The sequence below is a fragment of the Hippopotamus amphibius genome, chromosome 3 (genome assembly GCF_030028045.1).
Source record: "Hippopotamus amphibius kiboko isolate mHipAmp2 chromosome 3, mHipAmp2.hap2, whole genome shotgun sequence".
Classification (NCBI taxonomy): Eukaryota; Metazoa; Chordata; class Mammalia; order Artiodactyla; family Hippopotamidae; genus Hippopotamus; species Hippopotamus amphibius.
The window spans coordinates 31,379,480-31,403,371 of NC_080188.1; the positions used below are offsets into that span (position 1 = coordinate 31,379,480).

General features: G+C 38.8%; 1 protein-coding gene across 2 annotated transcripts in view; it reads left to right on the forward strand.

Moving 5' to 3' along the window:
• Nucleotides 1–23,070, forward strand: part of POLR2B (RNA polymerase II subunit B) — a 51,089-nt gene extending 28,019 nt beyond the window's left edge. The window contains exons 2-3 of one of the 2 annotated variants that reach the window (XM_057729395.1): nt 11,537–11,609; nt 20,399–23,070. In XM_057729395.1, the coding sequence (XP_057585378.1) occupies nt 11,537–11,609; nt 20,399–20,498 (173 nt within the window). In that variant the 3' untranslated portion in view covers nt 20,499–23,070. Of the gene's footprint in view, nt 1–11,536; nt 11,610–20,248; nt 20,370–20,398 lie in introns of those variants that run through there. The other variant, XM_057729396.1, reaches the window with a different exon arrangement.
• Nucleotides 23,071–23,892: the final 822 nt, after the last annotated feature.

Genomic DNA, 23,892 nt, shown 5'->3' on the forward strand with positions numbered 1-23,892 from the left:
CGCAGACTTACGTCCACAATAAAAACCTTTCATTAATACATCTTCTTGGCTTTTTTCCCCCGTGTCATTATTTGTGCAACAGCATTAAACAGCAAAAAGTTTCATTAGCTAGATCCAACGCTGAGAGGCTGAGAGTGTAGGAGTGCCCCCACCCCACCCCACCCCACCCCATAAACCGCTTGAAGTTTCAGCCCACAATTTGTGCCTGTGCCATTCCAGACGTTAGCAAACGTTAACCTACGCTTTGCGCAGGCGCAGAATTTATATTGGCTTTTTTTTTTTTTTTTTCGTGAGACGCAAATTATTCTGGGAACACAGGAGACATAAGTGTTCGTTTGATGCTGTGTAGGTTTGTGGCCGCTTTGCCCTTGTCTCTGATTTTGAGAATTAGCAATCGTGAACCGTTTGTCAGTATGTGTGACGCACAGAAGGGTAGGTGACCACTCAGAACACTCCCCCCTTCGGAAACGTGGGAGCTGGACAGATTGAGGATTTGCGGCCTCCTCCCCGCCCGCCGCATCATGTCCCCAGTCGTTTCCCCACGTTTCCCAGGCCAGGAACGAATCCGGGATTTTGAGGTGGCGGGTGCAGGGAACGTAGCTTTTATGACGTTGGTCAGAGTGACTCTTGTGCTGTCTACTCTCGGCTCCTGGGTGAGTCTGACACTCCCCGTATTGAAAATAGCGCTCAGAACCATACGACAGATTGCGTTGTTCTGACTTTGCCTGAAGCGAGAGGCTCCTTTCTTAATTTCCCTTAAAGGCCCGAGTTAATGGTTTTATGAATAGTTGAATTTTTGAGTGTCAGCTTGTGTCAGGCATTATGCTAGGCTCTGGAAATGAATTGGGGACAAAGAATATTGGGCGGAGGCGGGTGGGGGAGCATGGGTTGGTCTGATTTGGCATTTCTACATGCTGTCATGTGCTGTTTTAAAGGATGACTTTTACATTTCCTCTTTCCACAAGACGAAGTTCTAGGTGGCGTGTGTTTCACTGAACAGGGCCAGTATATCTTTTTTTTTTTCTTTTTACACGTAGAATTCTTAGCCACGTCTAGTGTATTTTCATTATTATTTTTTGGCCGCTTTGTGTCGTCCTTGCTGAGCATGAACTTTCTGTAGTTGCCCCTAGCAGGGACTGCCCTTCGTTGTGGTGTGCAGGCTTTTCATTGCAGTGACTTCTCTTGTTGCGGAGCATGGGCTCTAGGTCCGCAGGCTTCAGTAGTTGTGGCACACAGGCTCAGTAGTTGTGGCTTGTGGGCTCTAGAGCGCAGGCTCAGTAGTTGTGGTGCACGGGCTTAGTTGCTCCGTGGCACGTGGGATCCTCCCGGACCAGGGATTGAACCTATGTCCCCTGCATTGGCAGGCAGATTCCTAACCACTGCGTAACCAGGGAAGTCCCAGATGCTCTACTTATATTCATAGTATTCTGTTTTCTCCCTTTTTACAGACAAAAAGTGACAACACTTTTCTGCACTTTTATTTTTTTGCTTTATATACCTGCTGTATCCAGGAGAATTTCATATCAGTACATAGAGAGCATCCTAATTTTTTTTCACAGCTACTTAGTTTTTATGGATATACCCTAACTAAAGTTGTGTCTTGGGCTTCCTAGGTGGCGCAGTGGTTAAGAATCCGCCTGCCAATGCAGAGGTCATAGGTTCGATCCCAGCTCCAGGAAGATCCCACATGCCGCGGAGCAACTAAGCCCGTGTGCCAAAAAAAAGCAAAAAAAAAAAAAAAAAAAAAAAAAGGATAATTAAAGTTGTGTCTTGATGACTAGTTGGGTTATTTCCAGTCTTTCTTGCTTCAAATAACGCTGTAATGAGTGATCTTGTAAAATATCATTTTGTCCAATTCAAGTATATCTGTAGGATAAATTTTTAGGTATAGAATTGTCAGGTCAGATAATGTACACATAGTACACAAAATATTAATATTTTGCTAAATGGTGCCAAGTGAGCACTGTAGTGATTGTGCTAATTAATATTCTCATTAACAATGTATAATAATCCTGTGGGAAAAGAGTTAATGATATCTCAGTTATCAAGTTTGCTCCAGCATTGAGTCTCCATTACATTGCTGACTGTGCCCTTTGATCATTATTGGATATGCCCTTATCAGTTTTTAGACTTTCTTTTTTCAGCTGGCTTCTTTCAGTGAGAAATATTAGATCTGTCTTGTCCTTAAGGAAACAAGTTGAATGATTTATTTCTTTTTTCTTCCAATATTTTAAGAAAATGAGTGACTTCTCAATTGATAAATCAGATGGATTCCTTTTTTTAATTTAATTTTTTTTTTTTTGGCTGTCAGGTCTTAGTTGAGGCACGCAGGATCTTCGTTGTGGCATGCCAGATCCTCCACTGAGGTGCTCGGGCTCCTCATTGTGGTGCTCAGTCTTCTCTCTAGTTGTGGTGTGTGGGCTGTCTAGTTGTAGCGTGTGGGCTCCAGAGCATGTGGGCTGTGTAGTTGTGGCCTGCTTGCTCAGTAGTTGCAGAGTGCGGTCTTAGTTGGCCCACAGCATGTGGGATCTTAGTTCCCTGACCAGGGATCAAACTTGTGTCCCTGGCATTGGAAGGTGGATTCTTAACCACTGGACCACCAGGGAAGTCCCCAGACGAACATTTTTTAAACCTTATCTAAGCCCTGTGGTAGTCAACACTGTTGATGACTTTCTCATGGAAACTCTTTCCTTCCATCTGCTACACCACTCTCAATTTTTCTTATCTCTGTGACTTTTCTTCTCGATTTCTTCTGCTGTTCACATTACCTGTGGATGATTTCATCCATTCTCCATGGCTTCATTTACCATCTGTATGTGGATGACTTCTGAGTACAGTCAGCCCTCCATATCGGTGGGATTTAACTAAGCTCAGATGGAAAATATTTGGGAAAGAAGTTCCAGAAAGTTCCAAGAAGGAAAACTTGAATTTGCGTTGAGCCTACAAGTATTTATAGACATGCCTTGTTTTATTTTGCTCCTCTTTATTTGCTTCACATTACTGCACACATTTTCTTTTTTTAAAATTATTTATTTATTTTTGGCTGTGTTGGGTCTTCATTGCTGCGTGTGGGCTTTCTCTAGTTGTGGCAAGCAGGGGCTACTTCTCATTGCAATGGCTTCTTTTGTCTTGGAACACGTTCTAGGTGCTCAGGCTTCAGTAGTTGCAGTACGCAGTCTCAGTAGCTGTGGCATGAGGGCCCTGGAGCATGCAGGCTTCAGTAGTTGCATTGCATGGGCTCAATAGTTGTGGCGGGCAGGCTCTAGGGTATGTGGGCTTCAGTAGTTGTGGCATGTGGGCTCAGTAATTGTGATTCACAGGCTCTAGAGCTGAAGGCTCAGTAGTTGTGGTGCATGGGCTTAGTTGTTCTGTGACATATGGGATATTCCCAGACCAGGGATTGAACCCCTGTCCCCTGCATTGGCAGGTGGATTCTTAACCACTGTGCCAACAGGGAAGTCCCTACTGCACTCTTTACAAATTTAGGTTTATGGCAACCCTGGATTGAGCAAGTCTATTGATGTCATTTTTTAAACAACACTTCTTCACTTCCTGTTTCTGTGTCACATTTTGGTAATTCTTGCACTATTTCAGAGTTTTTCATTATTATGTTTGTTATGGTGATCTGTGATCAGTGATCTTTGATTTTAATACTGTGAGTTGCTGAAAGCTTACATGATGATTAGCATTTTTTTACAAAAAAGTATTTTAAAAAATATTTATTTTAATTAATTAATTTAGGCTATGCTGGGTCTAAGTTGCAACACACAAGGATCTTTGTTGCAGAATGGGGGATCTTTTTTTTAGTCGTGGCATGCAGGCTTCTTAGTTGTGGCATGTATGTGGGAACTACTTCCACGACCAAGGATTGAACCCAGGCCCCCTGCATCGAACCTGGTCTTACCCACTGGACCACCAGGGAAGTCCCAACAGAAAAGTTTTTTTTTTTTTTTAATAAATTTATTTATTTATTTATTTATTTATTGGCTGTGTTGGATCTTTGCTGCTGCACACAGGCTTTCTCTAGTTGTGGTGAGTGGGGGCTACTCTTCACTGTGGTGCGCAGGCTCCTCATTGCCGTGGCTTCTCTTGTTGCGGAGCATGGGCTCTAGGCGCATGAGCTTCAGTAGTTGTGGCACATGGGCTCAATAGTTGTGGCTCATGGGCTCTAGAGTGCAGGCTCAATAGTTGTGGCGCATGGGCTTAGTTACTCCACAGCATGTGAAATCTTCCTGGAGCAGGGCTTGAACCCGAGTCCCCTGCATTGGCAGGCAGATTCCTAACCACTGCGCCACCTAGGAAGTCCAGAAAAGTATTTTTTAATTAACATGTCCACATTGTTTTATAGACATAATGCTATTGCATAGTTAATATACTATGATGTAGTATAAACATAACTTTTATATGCCCAACAAGCTTTGTGTCCTGTTCCATTGATTTGTATTTCTGTTTTTGTGCCAGTATCATGCTGTTTTGATTACTGTAGCTTTGTACTATAGTCTGAAGTCAGGAAAAACTCCTCCAGCTCCGTTTTTCTTTCTTAAGATTGCTTTGGCTGTTTGGGGTATTCTGTGTTTCCATATGAATTAAAAAACAATTATTGTTCTAATTTTGTAAAAAAAAGTGTAAAAATGTGTAATTTGATAAGATTGCATTGAATCTGTAAATTTCCTTGGGTGGTATAGTCATTTTGACAATATTGATTATTCTAATCCAATAACACAGTATATCTTTACATATATTTGTGTCATCTTCCATTTCTTTCATCAGCATCTTAAAGTTTTTGGAGTACAGATCTTTTGCTTCCTTAGGTAGGTTTATCCCTAGGTGTTTTATTCTTTGGATGCGATGGTAAATGGGATCGTTTCCTTAATTTCTCTTTCTGATCTTTTGTTGTTAGTGTATAGAAATGCAAGAGATTTCTGTGTATTGATTTTGTATTCTGCAAATTTAATGAATTCATTCATGAGCTCTAGTAGTTTTCTGGTAGCATCTTTTTGATTTTCTATGTATAGTATCATGTCATCTGCAGATAGTGACAGTTTTACTTCTTTTCCAATTTGGATTGCTTTTATTTCTTTTTCTACTCTGATTGTGGTGGCTAGGACTTCCAAAACTATGTTGAATAAAAGTGGCAAGAGTGGACATCCTTGTCTTGTTCCCAATCTTAGAGGAAATGCTTTCAGCTTTTCACTGTTGAGTATGATGTTAGCTGTGGATTTATCATATATGGCCTTTATTATGTTGAGGTAGGTTCCCTCTATGCCCACTTTCTGGAGGTTTTGTTTTTTTTTTTTAATCATAAATATGTGTTGAATTTTGTCAGAAGCTTTTTCTGCACCTATTGAGATGATCATATGGTTTTTATTCTGTGATTTATAATTTGGTGTATCACACTGATTGATTTGTGGATTTTTTTTAATAAATTTATTTATTTTTTATTTATTGGCTGCATTGGGTCTTCATTGCTGCACACGGGCTTTCTCTAGTTGCTGTGAGTGGGGGCTACTCTTCATTGTGGTGCGCAGGCTCCTCATTGTAGTGGCTTCTCTTGCTGTGGAGCACAGGCCCTAGGCACGTGGGCTTCAGTAGTTGCAGCACATGGGCTCAACAGTTGTGGCTAATGGGCTCTAGAGCACAGGCTCATTAGTTGTGGTGCACGGGCTTAGTTGCTCCGTGGCATGTGGAATCTTCCCAGGGCTTGAACCCATGTCCCCTGCATTGGTAGGTGGATTCTTTACCACTGTGCCACCTAGGAAGTCCGATTTGTGGATATTGACAGATCCTTGCATCCCTGGGATAAATCCCGCTTGACCATGGTATATGATCCTTTTAATGTTTGGTTGGATTCAGTTTGCTAGCCTTTGTTGAGGATTTTTGCATCTATGTTCATCAGTGATATTGGCCTGTAATTTTCTTTTTTTATGATATTGTTGTCTGGTTTTGGTATCAGGTGAGGGTGGCCTCATAGAAAGAGTTTGGCAATGTTCCTTCCTCTGAAATTTTTTGGAATAGTTTCAGAGGATGGGTGTTAACCCTTCACTATATGTTTGATAGAATTTGCCCATGAAGCCATCTGGTCCTGGACTTTTGTTTGTTGGAAGTTTTAAAATCACAAGTTTCAATTTCATTACTTGTGATTGTTCTGTCCACATTTTCTATTTCTTCCTGGTTCATTCTTGGAAGATTGTCCCTTTCTAAGAAATTGTCCATGTCTTCTAGGTTGCCCATTTTATTGGTATATAGTTACTTGTAGTAGTCTCTTATGATTCTTTGTATTTCTGTGGTATCAATTGTAACTTCTCCTTTTTCATTTCCAATTTTGTTGATTTGAGCGCTCTCCCTTTTTTTTCTTGATGAGTGTGGCTTTTTCATTTATCAATTTTGTTTATCTTTTCAAAGAACCAACTTTTAGTTTCATTGATCTTTGCTATTTTCTTCATCTCTATTTTATTTATTTCTGCTCTGATCTTTATTATTTCTTTCCTTCTACTAACTTTGGGTTTTGTTTTCTCTTCTTTCTCTAGTTGCTTTAGGTGTAAGGTTAGGTTGTTTATCTGAGATTTTTCTTGTTTCCTGAGGTAAGATTGTATTGCTATAAACTTCCCTTTTAGAACTGCCTTTGCTGCTTCCCATAGATTTTGGAAACCTCATATTCTCATTTTCATTTGTTTGTAGGTATTTTTTTAAAATTTCCTCTTTGATTTCTTCAGTAATCCATTGGTTGTTTAGTAACACATGATTTAGCCTCCATGAGTTTGTGTTTTTTATAGTTTTTTTTTTTTCCTTGTAGTTGATTTCTAAACTCATAGCATTGTGGTTGGAGAAGATACTTGATATGACTTCAATTTTCTTAAATTTACTGAGGCTTGCTTTGTGGTCCAGCATGTGATCTATCCTGGAGAATGTTCTATGTGCACTTGGGAAGAATGTGTATTCTGCTGCTTTCAGATGTAATGTCCTATAAATATCAATTAAGTCCATCTGGTTTAATGTTTCATTTAAGGTCTTTGTTTCCTTATTGATTTTCTATCTGGATGATCTGTCCATCGATGAAAGTGAGGTATTGAAATCCCCCACTATTATTGTGTTGCTGTCAATTTCTCCTTTTATGGCTGTTAGCATTTGCTTTATATAGGGAGGTGCTCCTATGTTGGGTGCATATATATTTACAATTGTAATATCTCTTTCTTGGATTGATCCCTTGATCATTATGTAACATCCTTCTTTGTCTCATGTAACAGTCTTTATTTTAAAGTCTGTTTTCTCTGATATGAGTGTTGCTACTCCAGCTTTCTTTTGCTTTCCATTTGCATGGACTACCTTTTTCCACTCCCTCACTTTTGGTCTGTATGTGTCCCTAGATCTGAAGTGGGTCTCTTGTAGACAGCATATTTAAGGGTCTTGTTTTTAAATGCATTCAACCAGTCTGTGTCTTTTGGTTGGAGTATTTAATCCATTTACATTTAAGGTAATTATTGATATGTGTGTTCTTATTACCATTTTGTTAATTGTTTTGTATTTGTTTTTGTAGGTCTTTTTCCTTCCCTTCCTCTTTTGTTCTATTCTCCTGTGATTTGGTGACTATCTTTAGAGTTGTGTTTGGATTGCTTTTTGTTTTTTGTGTGTGTCTCTATTGTAGATTTTTGGTTTGCAGTTATCGTGATGTTTTTATATAGCAGTCTGTATACACACACACACACACACACACACACACACACACACACACACGATTGCTTTAAGTTGCTGGTCTCTTAATTTTAAATGCATGTCCAATATCCTGCATTTGTACTCACTCTCCTCTTCTCATGATTGCTGGTTTTGACTTCCTATTTGTATGTGGGTGATTTCTTACCTTTACTGTATATTTGCCTTTACTGGTGAGCTTTGTCATTGATAATTTTCTTGTTTCTAGTTGTGGCCTTTTCTTTTCCATCTAGAGAAATTCCTTTAGCATTTGTTGTAAACCTGGTTTGGTGGTGCTCAATTCTCTTAGCTTTTGCTTGTCTGTAAAGCTTTTGATTTCTCTGTGAAATCTGAACAAGAGCCTTGCTGGGTAGAGCATTCTTGGTTGTAGGTTTTTCCCTTTGATCACTTTAAATATATCATGCCACTCCCTTCTGGCCTGCAGAGTTTCTGGTGAAAAAAACAGTTGATAGCCTTATGGGGATTCCCCTGTATGTTATTTGTTGCTTTTAACATTTTCTCTTTGTTTTTAATTTTTGTCAACTTTATTAATATGTGTCTTGGTGTGTTCCTTCTTGAGTTTATCCTGTATGGAACTCTCTGCACTTCCTGGACTTGAGTGAGTGTTTCCTTTCCCATGTTAGGGAATTTTTTGGCTATTATCTCTTTAAATATTTTCTCAGGCTCTTTTTCTCTCTCTTCTCCTTCCAGGACCCCTTTAATGCAACTGTTGGTGCATTTAATGTTGTCCCAGAGGCCTTAGACTGTCCTCATTTCTTTTCATTCTTCTTTCTTTATTCTGTTCCACAGCAGTGATTTCCACCAATCTATTTTGCAGCTCACGTATTCATTCTTCTGCCTCATTTATTCTGCTATTGATTCCTTCTAGTGTATTTTTAATTTCAGCTATTGTATTATTCATCTCTATGTCTTTGTTTTTTAAATCTTCTAGCATTTTATTAAACATTTCTTTTATCCTCTAGGCCTGTGTCTCCATTCTTTCTCTGAGATCTTGGATCATTGTTACTATCATTACTCTGAATTCTTTTTCAGGTAGATTGCCTGGCTCCACTTCACTTAGTTGTTCTTCTGGGGTTTTGTCTGGTTCCTTTTTCTGGAGTATATTTCTCTGCCATCTCATTTTGTCTAACTTTCTGTGTTTGTGGTTTCCATTCTTCAGGCTGCAGGATTGCTGTTCCTTTTGCTTCTGGTGTCTGTCCCCTGGTGGATAGAGCTGGGTCTTGTCCTTCTGGTGGCAAGCCTGGCAAGAGGTATGTTTATAGGCAGCTGTTGGCTCAGGACAGCCTTAGGCAGCCTGTCTGCTGATGGGTGGGGCTGCATTCCCATCCTGTTGGTTGTTTGGCCTGAGGCATCCCAGCACTGGAGCCTGCAGGCTTTTGGGTGGGGCAGGTCTTGGTGCCAAAATGGCCATCTCTGGGAGAGCTCATGTCAATAAATATTTCCTGGGTCCTCCGCCAGCAGTGGCCTTGCCCCCATAGTGAGCCACAGCCAATCCGCTCCTCTGCAGGAGACACTCCAAGACTTGCAGGTATGTCTGGCCCAGACTCCTATGGTGTCACTGCTTTGTCCTGGATCCCAGTGCATGTGAAAACTTCTGCCTCCAAGAATGGAGTCCCTATATCCCCCAGTCCTGTGGAGTTCCTGTACTCAATCCCCACTGGTCTTCAAAACCAGATGCTCTGGGGGCTCCTCCTCCTGATGCCAGGCCCCAGCTGGGGAGCTTGACGTGGAGCTCAGAATTCTCCTGTGGAGAACCTCTGCAGTATAATTATTTTCCATTTTGTGGGTTGCCCACCTAGCAGATATGGGATTTGAGTATACGGCAAAAGCACCCCTTCTACCATCTCGTTGTGGCTTCTTCTTTGTTTCTGGATATAGAATATCTTTTTTGGTAGGTTCTCATATTTTTTGTCAATGGTTATTCAGCAGCTAGTTGTGATGTTGGTGTTTTAATGAGAGGAGGTGAGCGCAATTCCTTCTACTCCCCCATCTTGTCCTTATCTCCACAACACACTTATTCTTTTACATAAGAAGACGAGACTAATATTAGGATCAGTGCACACTAATTTTTCAAATGCCCTGTTGTTTAAGTACCAATTATTACATAACTACCACAAAATTTGGCCATGTAAAAATTAATTTAGTATGTTCATGGATTCATCGGGTCAAGAATTTGGACACAACATAGTAGGAATGGCTCGTCTGCTGCCTAATGTCAGTGGTTAAACTGGGAAGTCTCAACGTCTGTGTTGACATTTGGGAACTGGGTGATCTAGAGTGTTTACTCACATCTTGCATCTAGCTTAGGAAAACTAAAGGACTGGGACTGCCGACTGGAGCATCTGTAAGTGGCCTCTCCTTATGGTTTGGGACTTCCTTACCCAAGTATACCAGCCTTAAAGTAGTAGAACTTTTTTTTGTTTTTTTTTTTAAGAACTTTGATTGAGATACAGTTGGCATACAATAAACTGCATATATTGAAAGCATACAATTTGATTTTTTTTTCTTATTAGTAATGTAAATATGGCAATCCCAATTTCCCAATTCATTCCCCCCAACCCTCCCTGCTTTCTCCATTTGGTGTCCATGTTTGTTCTCCACATCTGTGTCTCTATTTCTGCCTTGCAAATTGGTTGATTTGTACCATTTTTCTATATTCTGCATATATGTGTTAATATATGATATTTGTTTTTCTCTTTCTGACTCACTTCACTCTGTATGAGAGTCTCTAGGTCCATCCATGTCTCTACAAATGTCCCAGGTTTGTTCCTTTTTACAGCTGAGTAATTTTCCATTGTATATATGTACCACATCTTTTTTATCCATTCATCTGTTGATGGACATTTAGGTTTCTTCCATGTCCTGGCTATTGTAAATAGTGCTGCAGTGAACATTGGAGTCATGCATGTGTCTTTTTGAATTATGGTGTTCTCTGGGATAAGCCCAGTAGTGGGATTGCTGGGTCATATGGTAACTCTATTTTTAGTTTTTCGAGGAACCTCCATACTATTCTCCACAGTGGCTGTATCAATTTACATTCCCACCAACAGTGCAAGAGCATTCCCTTTTCTTCAGTAGTAGAACTTCTTAATGGCAGCTCAGGGCTCTAGGAGTAGGTGTTTCAGCAAAGTGCAACCACATTGCCTTTCCTGACCTAGCTTCTGAAGTCATGTAGCATTGCTTCAGCTGTATTCTCTTAGTTACAGGATAGTCAGAAACCCACTCACATTCAAGGGAAGAAAAGGTAGACTCTTATATCTTGGTAGTAGGAGTGTCAAGACCACTTTTATTGTTATAAAGGAGCATGTGAAATGGATATGATTTTGGTCATCTTTGGAAAATACAGCCTGTTATCCCTGTCCATGTATGAAATGTTGCTGTAATAGACAACCTGCCTTAAGGTATTGCCCAGCTGTTGGAGTCCTTTGCTGGCTCTACCTCTTACCCAAATGTCTCCAAAGAGCCTATTGGTCAGAGGACTATGACCTTGTTCCTAGTTGTCATTATAGTCAGCTATTAATAAGAGATACATGGACTTTCTGGAGAAGATGGAATACTTAAAATTCATACAACTTACACTGAACCTTTGTCATGAAGCCTCTTAGTGTATTGGGATAATACCTGTGTGATATAGACATACGTATACATAGACATATGAATATTATTTCATTACGATTCTATTAATGTAATTGAGATTTTAGAAAAACGGGGTAAAAGGATTGTTTTTTATTTAGCAGATAATTATATGTTTCTGCTACATCATATCATGGGAGCACGGTGTTAACTGGTAGCATTTTATTGAAAGTGAGAGTATTTTTGTTTTTTGCAGATATGCAGTATGATGATGAGGAGGATGAAATCCCCCAGATTTGTTGGCAAGAGGCATGCTGGATTGTAATCAGGTAACTTTTTAGACCAAACTGAATAAGCTTTAAAAAGTGCTATAACCTATGAGGTTTTCCTGTTTATTCTGTTCTTGAAAATTAGATGTTCTATATGAATATGCTACATGAGAGCTGGTTTCTCATTTTATTTATTTATTTAAATATTTAAATTTAACTTTTGAAGCTTTTTGGACCTACACAAAGTTATACAAAGAAATCATGTATATCCTTCACCCAGATTCCCTAAATGTTAACCTTATACTACATTTTCTTTGTCTTTTCCTTCTCTCTCTCTACATATATATATATTTTTTCTGAAATATTTGAGAGTAATCTGGTTACATAAGAACACTCTTTTACATAATCATAAGTCATCAAAATAAGGAAACTAACATTAATAGTTATCATATTTAATCCAGAAACCTCCAAATTCTGCCAGTTGTCCTACTAATGTTGTTTATAACAAAATAGAAAAAAATTTTTTTGATCCTGATCCAACATAAGATCACATAATACATTTAAGTTTTCATGACCTTTTTTTTATCTCCCATAATCTACAACAGTTCCTTAGTCTTTCTTTTTTTCTTTACCTTGACATTTTTGAAGAATACAGGCCAGCTGCTTTTTAGAATGCCCCTCAGTTTTGGTTTCCTTAATTAGATTCAGATGATTACTTTTGGAAACAGTGAATTTTCTGCTCTCAGTGCATAATATCAAGAAGCACATGGTGCCTATTAGGTGCTATTAATTTGATTCCTTAGTTTTCTCATTATTTTAAACAGATGAAGTTACAATAGGTTGTAGTTATTCAACCCAGATTTCCATTCAATTCTGAGTATAATTAACTGTAGTAAAAGTAAGAAGCTCTACATATAGGTAAGAAGAGTAACTTTTTTTTAAACATATCTTTATTGGAGTATAATTGATTTACAATGTTTTGTTAGTTTCTGCTGTACAGCAAAGAGAATCAGCTATGTGTATACATATATCCCCTATCCCCTTCCTCTTGAGCTTCCCTCCCTCCCTCCCTATCCCACCTCTCCAGGTCATCACAAAGCACCGAGCTGATCTCCCTGTGCTATGCAGCAGCTTCCCACTAGCTATCTGTTACATCTGATAGTGTATATATGTCAGTGCTACAGAAGAATAACTTTTAAACTAAAGTTAACATCCTGCTATGTTAGGGTGTAAAATGCTACAACTCTCCTCTCTTTCCAAATCTACAGTTGCTTTGTATATAGTAACATTATGATGTTCTCTTTGAGCCCCACCATCACCAAGATGTGACACTCTCTCCTTTTTCAAATAACACATGCTTCTGACATTCTACCAGTTGTATTTGGAGTATAAGTGAACCTTTCTTGAACATTGTTTTATTAAAAAAATATTGAGTTTTCATGGTGTAAGTACGTATCTATTTTCCCTATTAAACATGGCTATAAAAATTTCTTATTGAGACATTTTCTCAATGTTTGGAATGTTGTTTGAGTATTAAACACCAAGAGACATTTTGTTGGGAAGCAATAACTGAGTAGATGTTCTGTAGGGTCTGCCTATATTCTGTAATCTTGAGGGAGAAAGAATATTTTGATTTTAGCTAAAAGAATTGTTTTCAATGTATGTGACAGGTTGCTCAAGGATAAAATACTCTATTTGACCAGTCATTAACATGTGTTGCAAAATAAATTATTAGATGGCTTATACTTGAACTGATTATAGGTGCTTTTGCTATTGTAAGATGACATTTTGTTTTTTCACTATTTAACATCAAGTGATCTGTCCCAAGCATTGTGAATGCGATGTTACTTAAAATCACCAGTGATTTCAGTAAGATGACGTATGATGGTAGATAGCATAAATATGAACTATTCACATAGTTTAGGTGTTTAAAGAATAGCACTTGAATGAAATGCTACTGTTATGATAATTTGGGGGAAGGTAGCTATGGTTCAGCTTCCTGGGGGACTGAGACATGTTCATAGTTTTGTAAAGACTTTTCATTGTAAATTGCCCATAAAAATCATAGGTATTTACCTTACAGACAGTGCCTTCTATGTGCTTCTTACATATTGATGGCTAACCCAGATCACTGTGAGAAAATTTTCTTTCCTGTTAGCTCACAGTCTCTACTGAAGGAAATTGCCCCCACTGTTCTTGAGGCTGTATCTCGTACAGGGATGATTGTGTACTCTGTTCTCTACCACAGGACCTAACTTCTAATTTTGGTGGCCACCGTTGATTGAATCAGGGTGGGACTTTGACCCAAAGCCACCCAACCTGTAGGCTGTGTGGTGATCTGATGATGTCAAAATGGGAGGCTAATGATCTGTTGGGCTATGCATACTGTCTCAGAAAATTGGTATGAGGATAGGGGAGTTAGTTACTAAGGAGAGGAGGCTAGAAGCTAGGTCCAGCTATACAGCTCTTCCTGTGTGGTGGTGAGGGAGCGATTCCTCTTGCACTTATATCTGCTTGTGTCTTCATTGTGTGTCTCCTTCATGAACAGTGTCTATTCCTTGTAAACAGTGCATCTACTCTTTTGGATTCTCCGTTCTTCTCTAAGGCATCACTCTGTGATTTCTCTATCTACACTACTGATTATGATCTCTCACCCTTGCTGCATTTGTTATCATCAGTCATTTGCTGAATATTTTCACTTCAGTGACTTATTTTCATCTTACTTTTAACATATTCAAAATAGAGTAATTTTAAGCAAAAAGTTGAAATTTTTTTTTTTGATGCTGTTTTTTCTTTTTATTCTGGGAAATACTTTTTTAATGCTGGAACATTTATTTATTACTATTATTATTATTCTGGCTGCATTGGGTCTTTGTTGCTGTGTGTGGGCTTTCTCTAGTTCTGGCGAGCGGGGGCTACTCTTCTTTGCGGTGCATGGGCTTCTCATTGCAGTGACTTCTCTTATTGCTGTAGGTGTGCAGGTTTCAGTAGTTGCAGCACATGGGCTCAGTAGTTGCAGCACGCAGGCCCTAGAGTGAATGGGCTTCAGTAGTTGTGATTCAAGGGCTCAGTAGTTGTGGCTCGCAGGCTCTAGAGTTCAGGCTCAGTACTTGTGCTGCACAGTCTTAGTTGCTCCACGGCATATAGGATCTTCCCGGACCAGGGATTGAACCCTTGTGCCCTGTATTGGCAGGCAGATTCTTAACCACTGTGCCACCTAGGAAGCCCCCCAACCGATTTCTTTTGAATTGTAAAGCATATTGTCAAAAGTCTCGGTGATGTTTTGAGCTAAATTTAATTACAAGGTATTGCTTGCTTTAATGCCTGAGCTATATGCATCTAAAATTTTGACATGTAATTTAAGTTATTAAATTATATTTTGGAACCCAAATTCTGTTGTAAAGTAAAAAATTCTTTTGAGAAAGCTGACAACAATGCTTTTAAAAAGGGAATGAGCGTCTCTGATTTCTCCTTTGTCTGATTCCAGAGATTCATTCATGAAATGTGATACACCTCTATTAGATTCTTTTATGTTTAGAGGCTGTTGAAGTACTCTGAGATTAGGATGAATTTTTTTTAATCATTAAAATAGACTATGAGTTCTATTACTCCCCAAAATAGGGCTTTTGCTTTCAGTGTACTGTATTGAGGGATAGGGTTCAGGCTTTTGATTCTCAAATCTACAACTTGGGGTGTGTCTAGGTGAAAGTGCATTTGGAGAGAAACTGTAACACACTTAAGCTGGCCTCCTATTTACATAGCAAAGCAGAGAATCGAGGTTTGGCTGCTCCAGGCCTTCCTCTAGCAGGCATACCCTGGGTTTTGACCCGGATGTATGTAGCTTGAAGTCAGGAACAGCATGCTTCATTTGAGGGTGGGCAGGGCTAAGAGAGAGCCTAAGAAACAACATAGGCTGTGTTTCTTATGATGGAGAAGTTATTGTTAATGCCATGTGTTTCTGTTGAGAGCTGCCTTCAGCGTTTATGTGTTCTCTAGCGTAAAATTGAGTTCTTCATGCTGTTTTAGGCCTCTTTACCTTTCCATGGGCTCATTCCCTCAACCTGGAATGCTTGTGCTTCCTGTCACCCATGCTTCCTCAAAAAATGGGTAACACGGAGAAGGGTGCTTATTACTTTTTTCAGGTAAATCTCACGTGTTCTGCAAAACTTAATATTAAGCCTCATCTCCTTCAGAATATCTTACCTGACCCCTCAATTTGATTTAGATCAGAGGTTGGCAGACATTTTCTGTGAAGGGTCAGATATTCAATATTTTAATCTTTGTTTACCTTACAGTGTCTATTGTGTGTTCAACTCTGTTGTGCAGTGAAAAGCAGCCATAGACAATACGTAAACCAATAAAATTGTATTTACAAAAGCAGATGGCAGATGAGGGCTGATTTGGCCTGCAGGCTGCTCACTGAGCCCCTGATTTAGATCTATCTCTGTGACTGTATGTGGCATGTGGCATATTTTCCTTAAATAACTCCTGAGAGAATGCTCATACCAGATAGTAACTATTGATTTATATGCCTACCTCACTCACTACACTATTCACTTCTCAGAGGCAGGGAACATGTCTTAACATGACTTTGTAATTTCAGCTCTGAGCATGGTGCCTGACCGGTAGTGTCTGACCCTGAGTGAGTGTTTGTTGGAATTATAAATGGACCCTGTGTCCTTGGACTAGGCTCTTAATCTCCTATTGGAGAGTGTTGTTGGAATCTTTTGAGTGAGAAAATTGTATTTTTCAGGAATCTAGTACTTTTCTTTTACTTCATATTTTCTGATAACGGGAGTTCCTCATTTTGCCTGTTTCTGATAGGCTTTCCTGTCAGTAGTCCTCTCTATACCTACTAAAGAACACCTATTTCCTTTGGAACACAAGATACTGTTTGGCCTTTGAGGAGACACAGCTCAGTTTATGTTTTCCTGTTAAGGCAATAGAGCTATATTGTAATGTAATATTCTATATGCTATTAGGAAATCTCGCAGGATTGAAGACAAGCTTTTGAGAATGCCACGCATGCTGTTTTTGCACATAAACAATGTTTCATCTTAGATTGTTTTCTAAGAACAGGAAGTGGGCTAAGAATATGGGGCATTTTCTGTTTCTTGACTTCTGACTCTTTGGGAGAACTTGATATTTTTGATCAAGCTTTTATGATTTATCATTGTTTTTAAACTGAGTAATCCAAATCTTTTCCTTTCTTAAATAAATCTGATCTTTTTTAAAATAAAAGTGTCCAGATGTGAGTTTACTTTTTAAAGTGTTTTTGTTAAGAAATACCAATCTGTTTTTCCCTTTCCCAACTAACTGGCAATTCATTTCTTAGTTGACTTCCAAGATTATGTATTTGATATAAATAATTCACTGGAAATTCTTATTTGTTTACTTTTTGACATATCTTTATATATAGGCACTTCAAAATATAAAATGCTTTTAATAATTTTTATGTCCTGTATTGCATATTTTCCCAAAATATTTTTGATATTTTCATGGAATATATTTTCTAGTGCTATCCAGTAGAAATTACATATGCAAGTAAAAATTTTCTAGGGACTTCCTAGGTGATGCAGTGGTTAAGAGTCTGCCTGCCAAGCAGGGGACAAGGGTTTGATCCCTGCTCCAGGAAGATCCCATATGCCGTGGAGCAGCTCAGCCTGTGCACCACAACTATTGAGCCTGCACTCTAGAGCTCGTGAGCCACAACTCTTGAGCCTGTGTGCTGCAACTGCTGAAGCCTGCGCACCTAGAGCCTGTGCTCCACAACAAGAGAAGCCACCACAATGAGGAGCCTGCACACCACAATGAAGAGTAGCCCCTGCTCGCCTAGAGAAAGCCCATGTGCAGCAATGAAGACCCCACACAGCCAATAAATAAGTAAATTTATTAAAAAATCTTTCTAGTAGCCTTATTAAAGTAAAAAAGAAATAGATGAAACTAATTTTAATAATATTTTTATTTGACCTGATACATCCAAAATATTATTTCAGCATATAATCAACATAGAAATTATTAATGAGAATTTTACATTTGTGTGTGTATGTGTATGTGAGAGATACTGTCTTTGAAGTCCAGTGTATTGTTTATACTAACAACATATCTCTTTTCTGAATGGCCATATTTCAGGTGCTCAGTAGTGACATGTGGCTAGTTACTGCTGTATTAGATAGGTAGACTAAAAGCCATTTGTCTGGTAGGCGATCGTGAGAAGACAGGCTTATAACTGGGAAGGCCTGATCAAGGCAGAGTGATATAGGACTGGATATTGAAAGATTACAGAGTGAAGTATGTATAATAATCAAAGAGGCGAAATAAGAAATTGTCATATGCAGTTGACCCTTAAATGACACAGGTTTGAACTGCGTGGTTCCACTTATATGTGGATTATTTTCAATAAACATATTGGAAAATTATTTGGAGATTTGCAACAATTTGAAAAATTCACAGACTAACCACGTAGCCTAGAAATATTGAAAAAAATAAAAAGATATGTCATGAATGTATAAATATGTATAGATACTAGTCTATTTGATAATTTTCTACAATAAAATATATACAAATCTATTATAAGAAGTTAAAATTTATCAAAACTTATGCAAAGACTTATAGATAGTATGTGGCCCATTTGCAGTTGAGAGAAATATAAACAAATATAAATAGTATTGAATCATAACTGCATAAAATTAACTGTGGTGCATATTGTACTATTATAATAATTAACCTCCTTTTAATATTGTGGCTCAAGTGTTGTGGGTATCCATTTAAAGTGCCATGTGACACTAATCATCTCCACATGAGCACTTCATCTTTCCAGTAAACTGCTTATCACAGTAAAAAGTGCTCTCTTGCAGTTGTTGCGTATTTTTCTTCCATATTTAGTGCAATACTGTAAACCTTGAATAACCTCATGGGACTCATTAGAAGTGGCACTAGTGATGCGGGAAATGCTCCCAGGAAGCAGAGTAAAGTCATGACATTTCAAGAAAAAGTTGAATTGCTTGATATATACTATAGATTGAAGTCTGTAGCTGCGGTTACCAGCCATTTCAAGATAAATGAATCCAGCATAAAGACCATTGTTAAAAAAAAAAAGAAAGGAAAGGAAATACATGAAAGCATCACTACACCTATGCCAGCATGCACGAACATATACTTTTTGTGAAATAAATTTTTATTTTATATTGAAAATGCAGCTTTTATGTGGGTATAGGATTGCTGTAAGAAAAGCATACCTACTAATAAGATTTAAGAAAAAGCAGTCCTTATATGATGACTTAAAGCAAAAGGAAGGTGAACGATCTAAAGCTGAAGAATTTAATGCCAGAAAAGGTTGGTTTGATAATTTTAGAAGGAGGTCTGGCTTTTAAAAAATGTGAAGATAACAGGAAGATGACCAAGAGACAGCAGACCAGTTCCCAGGCACCACTAAGAAAATCATTGAGGAGAGACAATAGCAGCCTGCACAGGTTTTTAATGTAGACAAAACTGCCCTATGGGGGTGATGGGGGGAAGCCACAAAGGACATTTACTAGTAAGAAAGGGAAGCAGGTACTAGGATTTAAGGAAGGAAGGGATAGGTTAACTCTCCTGTTTTGCGCAAATGCAGTGGGGTTTGGGATCAGGACTGCCCTTATCTATAAAGCTGCGAACCCCTGAGCCTTGAAGGGAAAAGATAAACACCAGCTGCCAGTTTTTTGGTTGTACTACAACAAGGAAGTCTGGACAATGAGAACCCTTTTTCTAGTTTGGTTCCATCGATGCTTTGTCCTTGAAGTCAGGAATTACATTGCCAGTAAAGGCCTGCCTTTTCAAGTTTTTTTGGTTTGGCCAATACCCCTGGCCACCCAGAATCCCATGCGTTCAACACTGAAGCTGTTGAAGTGGTCTTGCCTCCAAACACAACATCTCTAATTCATCCTCTAGATCAGGGGGTCTTAAGGACCTTTATGGTTCATTACACATAGTACTCTATGGAAAGGATTGTCAGTGCTGTGGCAGAGAACCCCATAAAGAGATCTTGGCAGTCTGGAAGGACTACACCATTGAAGATGATGCTGTCGTCATTATAGGAAAAGCTATGAAAACCATCAAGCCTGAAACAATAAATTCCTAATGGAGAAAACTGTGTCCAGTTGTTGTGCATGACTTCACAGGATTTGGGACAGAACCAATCAAGGAAATCAAGAAAGAGATTGTGGATATAACAGAGTTGTTGGGGCAGGGGGTGGGGGTGGTGGCATGTGAAGGGTTTCAAGATAGGGATCTTAGAGAAATTCAGAAGCTAATAGATACCATCCAGAGGAATTAACAAGAGACAATTTAGACAGGAGTGCTTCTGAACCAGTGGCAGACGATGAGAAAAAAGACATGGAAGAAGTAGTGCCAGAAAACACATTGACGTCAGACAGTCTGGCAGAAGGGTTCTGATAATGAAAAACTGCTTTTGACTTCTTTTACAATATGGACCCTTCTATGATACTGGTGCTGAAACTAAAGCACACAGTGGGAGAAGGATTAGTCCTTTATAGAAACATTTTTAGAAAAATTAAAAAGCAAAAAAGTCAGAAATTAGAATTTATTTTTGCCAAGTTATACCCAGTGTGCGTGTCTCTCCTGTCTCCCCTCCCACCTCCTCCCACCCTTCCACACCTGAGACAGCAAAACCAACCCTTCCTCTTTCTCTTCCTCCTCAGCCTACTCAGAGACTAGTAGGATGAAGACCTTTGAGATGATTCACTTCTACTTAATGAATAGTAGACAGTCATCATGTCCTGCACCTGATAAACTTATCTGTTACATATGTGTGTGAGTGTCTTTTGTATGAAATCTGATAACTACTGCAGGAACCATGAGACACTGTGCCATCCGCAGCAGGAGCAGCAGCAGCGCCCAAGTGTTCACCACGTAGAACGTCATGTGCAAGACTTGTGTCGAAGTGGATAACGCACCTTATCCAGGAATAAGGTAAGTGATACTTCATATAAAATTAATAATGTATTAGTTTTCCTGCTGTTTTATAACTTTGCTTTCAAAGAGTTACATTGCCATACAGTATGCCCCTCTCTCCGCTCTAATTGGAAAAACTGTGTATCAGCCCGTCATCATAGGTAAGTGTATTTTTTAAAAGGTAACAGTGTTTCCAACTCTGTATTATGAATATGGCTATAATACTGTATGCCATAAAAATTTGATAAGGATCCATTCACTGTGTATGAGCTAGGCTACTGTGAAGCAATTGTATCAGTTACACTAAGTGTACCATAAAGGAATCATGTTGCTGCTGCTTCGTTATCAACGCATGAATCGTTATATCTCTGCATAAATGTGAGTTTCTTTTTTTCACGTTATCTTTTATTTGTGATATCTAGAGTTAGTAATTCATGTAGTATCTGCAGTGTTTTGTATCATAGACAACAATGTGGATGTAGGGACTGACAGATAATCTCGTAAACAGATGACATTAACTTGTGGTATCGATACAGTCTCTAGTTTATTATGAGTACAATAGTATATTGTGTATATAGTATACATGTATTTTGTGTAATGGTACTGTTATTATCATATAATAGTACTATTGTATGATAATATATATGTAGTATATAATATTGATACAGGTAACATAAAATATGTTAATTGACTTTATATTATCGATAAGACTTCTGGTCAGCAATAGGCTATTGGTAGTTGAGTTTTGAGGGAGTCAAAAATTTATACGTGGGTTTTTGACTGCACTGGTGTTGGCACCCATAACCCCCATGTCGTTCAAGGGCCACCTATACAAGCATTCTCGAAGAGATAGCCTGGATCAAAGGCAGTCATTGTTCCTGCTTACAACATATGCAAAACCATGAGAGATCCATGGAGAATTGTCTCCTAACATTTAGTAGGCATTTGTAACAGGTAATATGCATAAATTGAAAGAAAAATATTTTACTTTAAACAATTGCAGTCACTTGGTGATGGAATATGTACACCTATGGGGCACTGCACAACTCCTCAAATCTTGGAATTAGATTGGACAGCACTACCCATTCCCTGTTCCACATTGATTTTCTTAGAGGGCTTGCTTTTTATCACGGCAACCACCAAAAACCTAGGTTCAGAAATATCTCGTCATCAAAAGGAAAGCAGTGCTATCTGATGTTGAAACTGTGAACTACCTCAAGCTAGTAGTTATGTGGTGTATATCGGATGTTGAGGACACTGTGTTTTCCTCAAAAATTTGACACAACCTATGGTGCTCCCGTGAGTTCACTGAGGCTCTTTGGGACAACTTGGGAACTGCAGCCCTAAGCAGTGGTGGAAGAAGCATTGATTCTGAATGACCTCACAGAGTAGCTCTGTCTTGGTAACCTAGACTAAATGTTATATCAGAGAGAAATAACCTTCTGTCCTCTTTCAGTCAGATTTGTGGATGTTTTTGTTACAGTGACATAGTCTTTATCCTAACTAGTACAATCTCCTAATACATTTGGCTGTGTCTCATAATGTAGTATTTGATGACATGTTCTTACATTGTGAAAAACTGTATTCACTATGTGGTTGTTTTTTTTTTTTTTTTGTCTTTCCAACTTCAGTCATCACCTCAGTTGACATTTATTGAGCCCCTGCTATGCCCTGGCAGTGGGCTAAGTAAGCATTCTTTCACATCTAAGTCCACTTCTATGTTCCTCAGTCCCCTCAGCTGCAGGCCAGCTGCTCTTGACCACTTAGCCACGTCTAAGCAAGTCCTCTCCCCATTTAGCAAATAGGGTCTGGAAGCTGCATTGATGCTTTACTCCCAGGAGTAGCTGGTGTGCCTTTGCAGCTGGCTGGGCTTGGACCTGGAACTCAATGAGAAGAACTTGGGTGATCTGAACTGAAACACATGGATCAGTCCTATTCGGCCAGTCTGGTTAGGACTAAGAACCTTCAGGTAGAAAGCCAATCTGACACATTCAACAAGACACAGTGTCCAGAAAGCACACAGGCAACAAGACAGAAGGTACTTGTTTTCACTGCCTAGTGTTGAGCTGACCTGAACTGCTGCTGGGGTAGTGTGCACTGTGTGTGTCTGTGAAAAAAGGAAGCAGGAAGGAGAACAGACTGGCCTGTAAGTGATTGAAGGAAGACAATGATGGCTGGACTGGCCTTGGGTAGTGTTGGGAGAAGCAGATCCTATGTCCACTCACTATTTTGCAACCTGGGACACATACACACACACACACACACACACACACGCTGAGCTAGGAATGGGCCCTGATGCCCTCCAGTACTGCAGCATGGAGAGAAGAGAATGCTGAAAGAGTTTCAGTCTTCCCACACCCAAAATGAGTGACATTTTAATGTACATTAATCACTAGTAATTAATCACTAGTGAACTTGACCCAGAAAGAGTCCTAGAATTTCAGAAATCCTTGCCAACTTTTCTTCTTGAGGGAAGCATAGGGAAGAGGGCAAAGATGATGGAGGGGACGCTTTGCCTCTCAAAGTGTATTCTGCGTAATACTCATGGACTATTATAGCAGGAAGAGTTCATTCCCCTAAAGATCTTAGAAGCGTTGAAATAAAAGAAGATTTTTGGTAAATTTTGAATAAATGAAAAAATTCTGGTTTCAGAGTCTACTGTTATATGTTATTTTTAACTTGTAGATTTGCTTAAATTATTTTTTTAATTGGGGTGTAGTTGTTTTTAAACTATAGTTTTATTGAAAGAGAAATACAGATGCAGTAAAAAGAATCAAGCAGTACAACTCTTAGCCAATATGATGGGTTTAAAAAATGATACTTTGGTTTTATTTGTACTTCTTTAGTGATGAATGAATTTGAGCATGTCTTCCCATGTTCAGAAGCTTTTCCTGTGAAATGCCTAAGCATAGTCTTCGTCCATTTTGTTTTTTTTTATGTTGGTATTTTTCTTATTATTTTGTAAGAGTTCTTCATATGTGAAGAAAATTAGCATTTTTTCTGTCATAATTGTTTTAAGTATTTTCATAGGATCTGTATTAAAGGTATTTTTTCCATGTAGGAATTTTTAATCAGGTTGGTGTCTTATTCCAGGATCCCCATATATTCATGTCTGAGTGCTATGGGAGCAACAACTAAAAGAACTTTCACTTAAAGAACGCTCACTCAATTAAAACAAAAACCTCTGTGAAACAGGGAAAGAATATAAGCAACACTATTTGTATTCATTTCTTTTCCTAAGGTGACTGTAAAAAGTTATCGTTACTGGGTAAAATGAACAGAACAGAAATTTATTTTGTCACAATTCTGGAGTCCAGAAGTCTGAAATCAAGATGTCAGCAGGACTGCACTCCCACCGGAGGCCCTAGGGGACAATCCATTCCTGCCTCTT